This window comes from Aythya fuligula, chromosome Z (assembly GCF_009819795.1).
Source record: "Aythya fuligula isolate bAytFul2 chromosome Z, bAytFul2.pri, whole genome shotgun sequence".
NCBI classification, from domain to species: Eukaryota; Metazoa; Chordata; class Aves; order Anseriformes; family Anatidae; genus Aythya; species Aythya fuligula.
This window is the reverse complement of record NC_045593.1, coordinates 62,584,051-62,597,875: the sequence shown is the minus strand read 5'-3', so window position 1 is coordinate 62,597,875 and position 13,825 is coordinate 62,584,051. Positions and strand designations below refer to the sequence as shown.

Genomic DNA, 13,825 nt, shown 5'->3' with positions numbered 1-13,825 from the left:
GAGAGGCCCGATGCTGTGCCAGCACTACACAGCAATAGGCACAACGCTGGAGTGATATCAGTGCTGTTCCAGCTACGAGTGCAGAGCACAGCACTGCAGGGAAAGTTAACATCCCAGCTAGACCCAGCACCAACGTACAAACCCATGAGACAGTCAAGTAAAAGTAATTGAAGATGAACTTTGTTGAATTTAACATCTTTTGGAAGGCTATGTGGTTGATGTGTTTGGTGAGGCAAATGGAATTTCACACAAAACAAATAAAAATGCTTCATTTACCTTCCATTTTTATTATTGCATCCTTGCAGGATGATGTAACACCATAGGATCACAGAACCATAGCATGTGTTGGGTTGGAAGGGACCTTAAAGCTCACCCAATCCCACCCCCCTGCCATGGGCAGGGACACCTCCCGCCAGACCAGGCTGCCCAAAGCCCCATCCAGCCTGGCCTTGAGCACCTCCAGGGATGGGGCATCCACAGCTTCTCTGGGCAGCCTGTGCCAGTGCCTCACCACCCTCTGAGGGAAGAATTTCTTCCTTATCTCTAATCTAAGCCTACCCTTGTTTAGGTTAAAGCCATTTCCCCTTTCCTTCCTGACAAAGAGTCCCTCCCCAGCTTCTCTGTAGGCACTCTTTAGGTACTGGAAGACGGCAACGAGGCCTCCCCAGAGCCCTAAGTACATTAAGTGCAGTTTTGCCAGAGCAAACTGCCAACCAGAAGGGATAAACGTTCATTCTCCTTGACTGTCCATGTTCCATCTGGGGCACAGAACGGTTCTTCATGACTGAGGAGAACTCACTGACTTTGAGAACTTGCCTTTGTATTATTTCAACCTTTATTTCAACCTTTTATTTGCCTTTGTATTATTTCAACCTATTATTTCAATTATTTCAATTTTCAAGTGAATCAACAGTTATAACTCAAAAGTTATAATGCAATAGATGAAGAGAGCATTTGTATCAAGTCTTTTTTCTTTAGGAAAAGATGTCTCTGAAAAGCTGTAGTAAGACATAAAATAACACCATAAAGTCGAGTTTGTAACAGGAAGAAGCTAAAAACATTAAAGCACAGCTACACCTGCAGCTGCTGACGGAGAATGAAACGAGACCCAGTGGGTCTCGCATGCTCTCAGTGCATTGCACAAGAACATCCCAGCTGCAGCTGCTGCCCCAAAAGGCAGCGCTAGCTAAAAGGCTCCAATCGTTGACACGCACAACAAACAGGATGTACACGTGTTGGTTTTTTATTTTTAAGAGTAGCTGTTTTCCCCAAACCTGTTTGCGAAATTTATTTCATGACTGAAGGCAGAAAACTATATATGCTCATACCATACTGCCACCTCTCAATTAAAACATATTTCAGAATAACCTTTGGAAACTCTCTTTATGTTAGGAACTGAGTAACAGCGGTTGTGCTTCTGTGAGAGCAGCTACGTGCTCCCTTTCACGCAGCCGAAAGGACGAAGCATCTGTCCCGAAACACCGCCGAATTTTCATTTTTAGTCACCGCTGCGCTGCGCCTGCAGAGCTGCCCAGTGCCTGCCTCAGTGCTCCCACCGGGCGCCGTCACGGCTGTAAGGGCTGCTCCAAGGGTTTGGAGCTCACACGTCCCCTTCACCTGCTTCATCTTTGCCTGTGTGCCTTCCCCCAGAAGCACAGGAAAATGAGGATACGCTTCCAAATACCTTGCCTGGTGCCTTCTGGGGGTCGCCAGCCCGGCATCCAGACTCCCCGCGTCGCACCGCGGAGGTGGGCTCTGACCCCGCGATCCGTACCCTTGTTAACGCTGCCACCTGCTGGAAGCCGCACGGCCCAGCGGCCTCTCGGCAGCTGCTGCGGCAAATGCTCGTGGGAGACAGTAAAAAAAAAGCAAGGCAGATGGAATAAAAAGATTTCCAGATTCCTTAAAAGAGATGGCTATAACGGAAGATAGTTTTGAAGAGAAGAGAAGCCCTGCAGAGGAATCTGACTTTCTATCCTGGCCTGTTTGCTTTTATCCTCTACTTGTTAACTCCACTTGTTAAAAACTCAGGAATCCACAAATAAAAGTCAGGTTTGCGTGCTTATCTCTGCTGGTAAAGGGGGAGTTGTGCTGCGCTGCCCGATGCCTCATTTAAGAGCCAGCATGGCTCACGAGAGCACTAACTTGAAACCAAACAGAAAATGAGAAAGCAAAACGTAGAGCAAAAATAGCAGAACTCCCCTGAGCTCGCAGAGATGAGGGGAGAAGCATGCAGGGTCTGTGAGAATTGGGTTTTGAATCCCTACTGGTAGTAACCAGCTGATTTCCTACTAGTGCACAATTTGCTTAAAATAAGCCAGCCTTACCCAAAATACCCAGAGCTTTGTTCATTTATTAAATCAGTTTTATGTATCTGAGCTTAACAGCAGTTTTTGCAGAAACTGATCTCAGCGTTTTTGTACAATCCTTTAGTTTTCACGGAGCTCCCACTTTAAATATTTCAGAAAAGTTACTCAGTGATCAGGAACAGTCAGGAATAACCAGAGCCCCTAAATCAGTGAGCAGTTACGGTCTTCCACACAACTATCGCACACTCTTGCTCCTCTCACTTGCTGTTTCAGCTTCACAGAGCAGCAGTGACTACCGAGCGACCTCTGCTCCCTGTAACGAGCCCTTCGCCTGCTCCCGGCAGTGCCCACGCCGCCGTCCCTGCCGCAGGGCTCTCCGTCAGCTCCCAGCAACACCCCTCAGCACTGCATGTTCAAGGCCGGGTGACCCAGAGGAAGCTCCTGCAAACTCTTCTGTCAGCAGAACAAAAGGGATCTGCTGGTACAGAGCCATACCCAACCGCAGCCTGAGAGCACAGGATTTCCTCTCCAGGCACTGTGCTACAGGTAGCCTCTGCTGTTACTCGCACTGCCATGGGGCTCGGGCTGGGGAACTCATCACGGCAGCCTCAGGATCAGGTGCAGCTGCTGTGAGAGTAAGAATGCGTCCCACGTGCAGCACTGCAGTACGAGAGCCACACCTGAAAAGCCTCAGAGAAAGGAAATAAAGCAGACTCTGAACCACGCACAGGCAGCGGACTCCAAGTCCTTCGCGGTGGGTACCAACCAGCAGCAGCTCCAAGGGTCACTGGTAACTTGCTGTCCACTTGAAAAAAAGCACTTGGGTGGAACAAAGAATAGGAGTATAAGAAAACCCAGAACACAAGCATGAGTACCTTGAGCAAAGACATCATCAAGTAAGAACTCAAGAAAGTTTCATTGCTTCAGACTCATAGTCATTAAATGTTTAGATGAATTTTGAATGCTGCTTATCTTTGAAACAGGGAAATAAGTGATGCCAGAGAACATACCTGACAGACAGATTAAACAAATTCGAAAAGAGAATACTGCTGCATGAAAAAATCATCAGAATACTCTGGTAACTTGTTTCTAGCACCCACCTGGGAAAACATTCAACTGGCTTTGTTTTCATGTATTAGAAAAGCTCATGAGGAATTTAAAAAAAACACAAAACTCAAAACAGGTAGCACTGTTTCCCGTTCAGTCTCGTTACACTGATTACCCCTCGTTTAGCTTTTACAGTACATTCTTCAAATAGTTCTAAGGCTCCTTGTTACTGACAGCTGTTTGGATCAATTAATCTTCCCCAGGTATGTTTCCATCCCTGTCCATGCTCTGCAGATACGTATTTTTGGAGCACATATTTTTATGTTACCAGATATTGCAAGGCTCAGACACCAGAAATAGTATTTGACAGGTAGAAAGTAAAGCTAGGAAGTGCGTTTCATAAGCTCTCAAACAACCACCCAAAATACATGTAGGATAATACAGTATTTCATATTCTGTAAGAAGACAAAAAAAGAGTACGACAATTTGTTTAATGTGTTCAGTTTTCAGTCATCATAAGCAGGATACTAACACTGCAATATGTCACTGACTTCTTTAACAGGTTGTTGAAGAAAGTTAACACTTTTGACAGAAGTAACTATACAAGTTATGTTCTTCAAAATTCATGTGCCACCTTTATTAGTGTACTGACAATTGTGAAAGATGATCAGCAAGGACATTTACAAAGTCATAATGTCACTGATGTACGTTTTGTAGTTGGTGGTACAGACCTTCCAGAAACAAGACAGTCACCTTACTAGCAAAGGTAAATGGTTAACCAAGCTGGAAAAACGTTTGCCTATCTAGTTTGCATAAAATTTTACAATTATTTTTTAAAAAGCTGCATATATCTTTTGGAAAAAATATTTCTCCCCTCCACACGACTTGCTTATGTTGCTCCGCTTTTAGAACTGGATGCTAGCTTCAGACTCGCAGGTTGTGTGTGAAGACAGATATATTGTTACAGATGAAAAGCAGGTACATGCATTCCAGTTCCAAAATAAGCCGGCAGTTCAATTTGGCTTGACCTGTTTCTTTCTGTCCTGTATCTTTCACTTCAGAGTTGCAGTAGGGTAACGTGTCCATCCATGTCTGTCATAACCACAACTATTCGATGTTACAGTTACTCCTGATGTGGGATCATTTCTTTTTCTTCCCTTTCCCTTTCTTGCCTCCCTCTCCTTGCTGAAGACTTTGATCGCTACCTCCCATCTTCTGGGTTCTTGTTTTCAGTTTAGGAATGGTTTCTGCGGCATACAGCATGACTGATTTACCTGAAAATACAGAGAGAGATCATTGCATACACCTGCTGCGTTAACAGCATCCACATCATCTTCAGACAGAAACTTCAGTCCCATTTCAGATTTCTATTAAACACATTTCAGATTCAGGTTTCTGTTAAACTGGATATAAAGCCTAGGAGTTCAGTTTCCCTCCACTCTGTAGCTGGAAGTTTGGAAGGAACGTCTTTTTTTTTTTTTTAATTTTATTTTTTAAGCACAGGAATCAGACATGTCAGAAATCAGTATTTCAGCAGACCAGAACTGGCACATCACCTGACAATATCTAAAGCATCTACATCCTTCCTGTTTCTCTCTCCCCTCAACTTTTACTGGCCTAAAATACTTGGTACAAAATGACTAGGCAAACAGCTACAAGTGTTTTTACAAAGACACTGCCATCTTCCTACTGTAATATGGTTTGATTTTTTTTCCTTCTGATTAACAGTGCTCTTCAGCTGCTCTCATTTTAGTATTCTTCTTGCTCTTTCCTTAAGTTACCTGCTTCTTCAGATATGTATTTGCTTGCCTTTTACAATTTGATTCCTTGTCAAGAAAAATGCACAAGTCCAACTAACAAGAATAGCTCTTCAAGTAATTTCCAAGGAGCTGCTTCAAGACCTGCCCTTTATTGTTAATTTTTGAAAACAGACAGTAGAAAACTGAACTGCACACTCAGTGTTGTGTTTTACCTATCTGGCACCTGCAATGATGCCTAACTGATGTATGCAGAGTAAGAAAAAGGTGTGGAATTGAGCCATTTTAATATCAAATCTTTGGATTCGACTGTCAAAAAAAGGGTAAACCAAAACTGAATGGATGATTAACTCAATATAGTTATCACACAACACTCCACAAACTTCTTTTTGATTCCAGTGTTGAAGAAAGAGCACTATCAAAGACAACAGCATTTTTAAAAACTCCGCTCACTGCTCATACATGGACTTGATTTTGTTGACTTTCAGAGGTGAAGAGATTTAACGTAACATTCTAAAATTTGTTAACAGTAGAACTAATTAAACAAGCTGCTAACAAAACAAAGCCTTTCTGTTCTACTAACAGGTAAAGTGTCTAACCCAGATACTCTACTCACGTGTTGGGAACTGAGGTAAACACGGGTTGCCATCATCTTGTTTGAGCTGAATTCGTACTCTACCCCTGTACTGCACATCGCGGTTCCACTCTCTGGGATACATCTTGTTTTTCTGTCACAGGGGAGAAGAAACTTGCTTAGGTATGAAGTAATGGACTCATTTTCTACAAAAATTGTCAGGCATCTGATCTAAGTCACAGCATACTGGACTTCTGAGCAGATTCAACCCAGACCTGTGGCTCTCCAGCCATGTCATCCCCCAAGCATTTGGCCAACAGTATTTTAAATTAATAATCTCTTCAGAAAATGAAGTGTGAAAAGTGACCTCACTACAAACACAGATTCATTCCACTGGGAGAAAGTAACCAGCCAATAACGACCTTTCATTGCAAATTAAACTTTAAAATGCATGTTTTTAGAGTTACACCTTGCAGAATTTCCTTTTATTCTACTTTACAAAGAACTTTTGAGATACTAAGATCATCTTTCCAGAATAGGTAACTAACAATAATCTTTTTATAACCTTAAAAAGTGACATTAACTCAGAGATTCAAGTTATTCTTGCCTTGCACACAGTTTTCAAACATTTCCTTCATCATTATTACTCAAAAGCAATCAAATATCTCTATTGCTACTAACAAAAACTTCTCAGTTGCAGCTTATCCTGCCTGAAACAAAAACCAAAATGATAGGAGACAAACACCGAGGCAGCTTTTTTTGATCGGTTTGTTTGTTTTACGTTACCTCTAGTAGCACATTGAATCCAACTGCTGCACACACATCTTGGATTTCTGTGGACGTGGGATTTTCAACAGCCTGTTGAAACAACATACTACTGTTACACATCCTTCAGTGGTGCACTAACTACTTATACAGAAATAGTTAGTGTTTCCCACTCCATACTTTACAGCTAGAAAAAGCAGATGGGCAAAGAGATGGCACTGCAAATAGTGACTTATCTACTGCCCTCCTACAGATTAGGGAACATCAAAAAGAATATATAAGGTATCAGTAAAGCAAAGCAGATAAGACACAATTATTTAGGACATAGGAGAAGGTAGCTGAATTGCCTAGGAAAAATAACTGAAACAACATCTATTATATTTATACAGAACCAAAAAAGACAAATTAATGACAGCAAAACTATAGCAAAGACTGCAGATAAACATTTTTGTCTCTTTTAATGTAAACTTTTTAGGCCTGTGGCAGCAGATTCATCCCATAAACAGATCTTTGACTGGCAATGTATATGCTCAAGAATTATTTTCACTTTTTTTTTTTTTAAACTATTATCAGGAGAAAGAAAAACAAAACACCACCGAAACTTCCTAACCAGTGAGAAAAGCCATTTAAATTGCCAGCATTGCTTGTCAAAAATGCTATAAAGAAGGATGTGATCAAAACTATTTCCGTACAGATTGAAAACAACAGCAACTACCACATCTACATGCCACAGCATAGCCTAAGCTCATAGATAAGCTCTTATCTTTGACAGACAGCAGCAAAGAGGACAAAGCACAGAATATGGGCATGTTTCGATAAGCCAGTCATGAAGCACACAATCACAAGCTAAATATTCTTTTCCGCATCACTCTCTTATTTGGCAAATCAATTCTGTAATAGATTGAGCACATTTGGTTTTCATTGCTTCACCTTCTTGCCAAGGGTGCTGCTCACATGAAAACAGATGCCTGAACCCAGAGCTCCTCTACCAACTCGACACGTTGACATTAGATTATTGTCAAACACACTGTAATTTCTAGTTATCAAGCTACTTGCCACAGGGCATAGGAAAGATCGATAGCTTTGAAATTTATTTTTGTTTTCCAATTCTTTGCTCACTACTGCACAGCAAAACAAAGCATCATATTTCCCTGCCGCCCCCAAAATTACTTTGTCTATAGGTATCCTTCTTCCTTCTGCTATTGTCTTCTTGTTGTTTAAATATGCTGGATAAATGCAGATAAATCTAGAAAAAAAAAGAGAGAACAGGAAGTTTTAATTAAGTAACATCGACTCCTGACATTGTTTAAACATTATTTTCCTAGTAAAAAAAAAAAAAAAAGTTGCTAAAACACACAAGTTTCCACAGCAGTTTCATTTATTTTTAATACGCCGCAAAATCCCATTTCAGTTATTCAGTATGCTGCCTGACCATTTGGCAAAAATCCCGTTTGTGTGACACTACTTTTGGGGGCAGAAAGCGTACGCAAGGTGGGGATATCTGTTCTGAGAAGAAAAAAAGGGTTGTGAGGCATTGGAACAGGCTGCCCAGGGAAGTGGTGGAGTCACCATCCCTGGAGGTCTTTAAAAGACGTTTAGATGTAGAGCTTAGGGATATGGTTTAGTAGAGGACTGTTAGTGTTAGGCCAGAGGCTGGCCTGGGTGATCTTGGAGGCCTCTTCCAACCTAGGTGATTGTGTAATTCTGTGAAAAGGAGGCTGAAAAAAAACCACGTTGTTTTGACCCATTTCTTAAAACCCAGAAAGCTAAGAGAAGAAAATATATCTCATACGTTCCCTTTTGCTGAGAATTAATGGAAGTTCCCTCAAAGGGCTGTAGCACCTTTGTTGATGAGTAAGTTATAGGCAAAAATAAGATTCACTTTTTTCCTACGTATTAACGCTAGCCAGATTTATATAACTTGTAAGTTATATAAGTGAAAAAAATCACGCTTAGAGACTCGACTACGTTGAATTGAGATTGTTTCGCGACACCCCATCCTGCCCAGCACGTACGGCGCCAGCGCCCCAGTCACGCTCCCCTCGGGCACACCGAAACGCGGCCGAGGCCCTCAGGGAGAGGCCCAGCAACGGCCCGGGCGTGACGAGACCACCGAGGCCGCGCCCGGGCCCGCCACACGCCGCTTCTAACGGCCGCGCTGTAACGGCCGCTTGTAACGGCCCTCAACGGGCCCCCCTCACCGCACGCCCCGGCCTCGCCCCGCCGCCGCCCTCCCGGCCCCGGAGGGCTCCGGTCACGACGCGAGGGGCGGTAACGAGGCCGCGCTGCCGCCCGCCCGCCCGCCATTACCTCTCCTTGTCCGACGGCGAGGCGGCGGCGGCGGCCATAGTAACGGCCGGGCCTGCGCCGCTGCCCGCCCGGCACCGCCTCCTCGCGCCAAGGGGTCCCGCCCCCGCACGCCATCTCGGGGGTGTGATTGGGCGGCGGTGCCGTCTCTTCGAGCGCCGTGTCCAATCAGAGGGAGAGACGTGCACACAACGCCGGGCGCTGAGGGCTCCGCGGCGGGAGGAGCTAGCGCTGGTGGGGGGGGGGCGGTGCACAAAATGGCGGCCGCGCCTCATGGCGGGGCGGGGCGGGGCGGGGCGGGGCGGGAACAGAGTGCAGATGATTCAGGCACAGCTGCGCGTCTCGGATACCTCCCCGATGGGAGGCTGAGAGAACTGTTCCACAAATAGCTGAGCATCTAGCCCTCCCTGTAATTTTTCTGCTTTAACAAAACGCACAGGTCTCCTAGAGGAAGTACTGGAGAGGAGGGTGCTGAGACACAGAATGTCTAGGTTGGAAGAGACCTCAGGATCATCGAGTCCAACCTCTGACCTAACACTAGCAGTCCCCACTAAACCATATCCCTAAGCTCTACATCTAAACGTCTTCTAAAGACTTCCAGGGATGGTGACTCCACCACTCCCATGGGCTGCCTGTTCCAATGTCTAACAACCCTTTCGGTAAAGAAGTTTTTCCTCATAGCCAATCTAAACCTCCCCTGGCTCAACTTAAGCCCATTCCCCCTCGTCCTGTCACCAGGCACGTGGGAGAACAGGCCAACCCCCACCTCGCTACAGCCTCCCTTGAGGTACCCATAGAGAGCGATAAGGTCGCCCCTGAGCCTCCTCTTCTCCAGGCTGAACAAGCCCAGCTCCCTCAGCCGCTCCTCGTAGGACTTGTTCTCCAGGCCCCTCACCAGCTTCATCGCCCTTCTCTGGACACAACGCAAGACAGGATGGCATTTGGCACCCATCAATGAGTTACTTGGTCTGTTCAGTGTTTTGGATGATGGACAGTTTTGTTGTCTTCTATCTTTGCTCTCGTTACGTCAGAAGTCAATAAGCTGTACAAAGTACTGCAGGAAAGAAATATGAGCAGTGCAACTCTGTGGTCTCTGCAGTAGCAGCTTTCAAAAATCAGACTGCAGCTGTCCAGAAGCACAGCAGCTCTTCACAAACGTGACACAACAAGCTCAGCAGCTAAAAAAAAAAAAAAAAAAGAAAGAAAGAAAGAAAAAGGTTATGCAGAGTTGTGAAGGAAGCTGTTGATCCAACATGCCAAAGTTTAGCAATGTGCTAAGGACAGATTTTTGGAGGGTGATCTACTGGTTACAACTAACCTGGATAATACAGAGGTAAGTGTACCTCTCCAAAAGGTCATCTATTGAAAGTAATTATTTAGATGTCTATTTTTTAATAACAAAACATCTTGTTAGTACTAGCTTGATAATGGATTCCGTGTTCTTGCTTTGTACACGGTTTTAACTCTTCGTTGCACACACATGCACACATCCATTAAGTGGTTTTCCACTGAGATATCCATCACCAACATTAAAAGTTATCTCTTCACTCTGGTTTTTGTTGTTGGTATTGTTAAATTTCTCAATGTTTGTAATTTCAGAGTTACTTTTTAAAGCAAGTTCTGGTGCATAGTGGACTACCATTAGATCTCAGCTTGAGAAACACTACTGTGACTTTACATTGAAGAAGGCATTGAACGTCACCGGTTTATGGATGGCACAGTACCATCGTTGCATATTAAGTTTGCTCTCAGTCAACCCACATAGTTCAGGACACTGAGAAAGCTTTTGTGCGTTTTATTTTTTAATGTTGTTTGACAATTGCAGGCTATTTTTTTCCTTCACTTGAATTCATACAGCTATTTAATGCCAACATATTAGGGGCAATAGCTCCGCTTCTAAAACAGTATTTAAACTTACTATATCAGGGCAAAAGCTACATTGCCTATATCAGTATTTTCGGTAACAACAAAAATGATTGATTGTTTATTTTTCAGATGAAAAAATCATAAAAAATTGCTGGGAGTTTTTTGGGCTAGACTGAATCATGTGGCATACGTGACTGATGATGAGGGAAGTATATCTTTTTTTCTGCCGATCCTATTGTTACATACCAATCTTACTTCTTGGTACTAGTATTCATAGTGTTAGTGAAACTAACATGCCTAAAATGAACCATTAGGTACAAACATGTCAATTTAATCCCCATCATCGTTATAGAATGACCTCATTGACTATACGGCATCCAGTCACTACATTTGTTCTCGTGTCATAAGAAATACATTTCAAACTTGAGTTCTGCTTAATTCTAGCCTGAAGAATTCAGGGACAGAAGTAGGTCACAAAGCACACTAGCTCAGGCACGTTATGGCTGCATGCACTTTCCAAATATGTGCTATCCCTGACATCAGAAATTTAATAATGAAGCAATCAAAACCTGACAGGCTTTAAATATTTTAAAGCAAGCTGAAGATGCAATCGCTGGTGAGCATAGGACTCATGCATGTCTGTAGCAAAATGTCAAGACTGCAAATACTGCCTTTGCTTAATACCATGGCTCCTGGTCTCTGAAAGCTGTGCATAACTTGAAGTTATTCCATTTGTCATTACTGCTGTGGAAGGGGCAAGGAATGAACACTGCACTGCCTGCATTTCAGAGAAATTTCTTCACTGCGCACACTGTCAGCAGCAAGTTGTGTGCCTAGTCAGACCTTACTTTGTTACTGTTAAGAATGTCTGGGGAAGAAAAATAGTATCATTGCCCCTGCCCCAATAAAATAAAACAAAATAAAATCAAGGGCCCTATAAAATAATGAAATAGAAGTTCAAATTGGTTTTACTAGGGAGTGGTACACTTCACCTGTGATAAATCCAAGTGCCCTGAACAGAAGTGGCACTCCAAGCGCAGATAAATGGCTTGAGCTGCATCAGTACTGCTGTGTTTCACTGAAAGGGTCATGTACAGATGTCAGTTTATTCAGACCAAGCTTACGTGTTCAGTTTTCTCTAACCCAGTGTTACACTGCATAGTCAGTCATGCTAGACATGCCTCTATAATAGGTGGACTAGTGAAGTCATTCAGGAGGCGTGTTTTCAGGTAGATGGGTGCAAGAGATCTGTAGTGGACTGCAGATAAAATGTGGAACAAAAAGGGGATGCAGAGAGGTGTTAATTGGTCCAGTGGACATGGAAAGGAAGGGGGCAAGCTAAGAAGGATTTTCTCTGCAATCTTTATAAACTAGGATTCAAAAAATATATTTTAAACTTAACTATGGGGTCTGGAAAAAAAGTGTTCAAAATGGAAGTGTACTTCATGCTTGAGACTGAAGTACAGAGAGGTGTAAACCTGGTCTCTCGAACAGAGACCTTTCATCAGCATAGAGGGAGAAGAATGCCGTCCTTAATTCAGAGCTGTAAAACTAGTATTACTTACCATGAAATAGCAATTTTCAGAGTGAGCCATTTCATTCTTGGTGTACTCCACTTTGCAGTATGTATACTGCTTTCCCAAAAGGAGTGATTATTTTAAATACAGAGTCTACTTAGCATTTTCTGGAGGTGTTCTTCCTCATGCCTGTCCTGCAGAGACAGCAGCTGCACAACTATCTTTATTAATCAGCAGAACCCTTGGTTCTGTTCATCTTGATGCTAGAAGCCCATAATCAATCTTAATAGGCTGTATATCCTTAAGATGAAAGAAAAACATCCCCAAGATTTCTAAGGCCACAGTAGATGAATATGCTTCATCTGTTTAAGTGCTGCACAAGAGCAGCTGACAATCAGAGTTGCTTTGAAATAGTCCCCGATTGTACTCTGTTCAGAGCTAAAAGTCTTGGATTACTTCACCTAGACCCATCCCTTGACCTACGCGGGGTAAATAACAACACAGAGCATAGTCCATGTACAGTATTTCACAGAGGTACTGAGGAGACTGTCAGGCACTACATTCCCGATCGATTGTATCCAAACCCCCGTTTAGCTGGCAACAGTGGAACTGACAAAATTGAAATAGAGAAACATGGATTTCTGCGGATCTCTCATTCCTTAGTAATTGCAAGGACTATGTCTCTAACTTACAGATCTTGGTTTTACACCCAGTCGTTCTCTGGCCTTGTTCTTGCCCTGTAGAACAGCTGACAGCTGTGTAAAGTCACAGCTGTGTAAACTCAGTTTTTCAGATAAAAAGGAACCATCAATCATCCGGATGTATGTAACACAGTAACATAGTATTTGTGCTGAACTCATAGCTTCCACTTAAGCTAGAGGATTTCTGTTGGTAAGACTTCCAAATAACCTAAAAAAGTGTCAAATAATCCATCGTTTTCATTCAACTGCTCAATTATAGTAGGAACAGAAAGATGCCAACCCCCTTTCATCATGCAATGGGATTAAAAAAGAGGCTTGCAGCCATCAGTTTTTCATCTACCTGCCTGCTCTTCCATATTACACATCTGCCATCACAGACCTTAGTAACAACCTAGGTAAGATGCACGAAGCCTGAACTCTCTTTATTGTACACCCAAGATGTCTTTCCCCCTCACCCCAAGCAGCATGTTATATTGCACAGAGAATGGTTAGCAGGGACCGAACTAGGCATAAGCTACCTTCATTTGTATTAAATGTAGCTCACTCAAAATCCTGTAATTTTCACCATCCCTACTGACTGAATTACTAGCAAGGAATTTTCTCTTTCTGTGTATGAATCAAGACCTTGAAGTGTATTTTTCTTTAGACACTTGAAAAATAAGGGACCAGCTAATCAGTCCTGAAATTAGACCTTTATTTTTACTTATTTAAATGCTTCTAACTATGTCAAAGTCTAGGATGGATAGAAGAGTGCAAGCCAAGCATACGTCTTTAACTACATGTTTGTGTATGTATTGGCAATCAACTCATCTAAGTCCCTTAATAGCCTCCAATCAGAAACAAAATGCATTAGTTAAGAAAAGGCTGGAATTAAATGAGTCTGCCATGCTTGAAAGTCATGATGAAATAAGCTTCCTTGTGAACTTACTGTAAATATCAGAGATTATGGAATTACATGGTGTCAGAACTAGATTTTGTGCAA

At 42.9% G+C, this 13,825-nt stretch overlaps 1 protein-coding gene across 1 annotated transcript; it reads right to left on the bottom strand.

Annotated features, from left to right (window-relative positions):
* Nucleotides 1–3,828: 3,828 nt before the first annotated feature.
* On the bottom strand, nt 3,829–8,840 carry SRP19 (signal recognition particle 19). Its single transcript, XM_032205712.1, has 5 exons — nt 8,763–8,840; nt 7,623–7,698; nt 6,474–6,545; nt 5,730–5,841; nt 3,829–4,630 (listed from the first exon to the last, which is right to left on the bottom strand). Exons 1-5 carry the CDS (start codon nt 8,798–8,800, stop codon nt 4,497–4,499), a joined length of 432 nt encoding a protein of 143 aa, XP_032061603.1. The 5' UTR covers nt 8,801–8,840; the 3' UTR covers nt 3,829–4,496.
* Nucleotides 8,841–13,825: the final 4,985 nt, after the last annotated feature.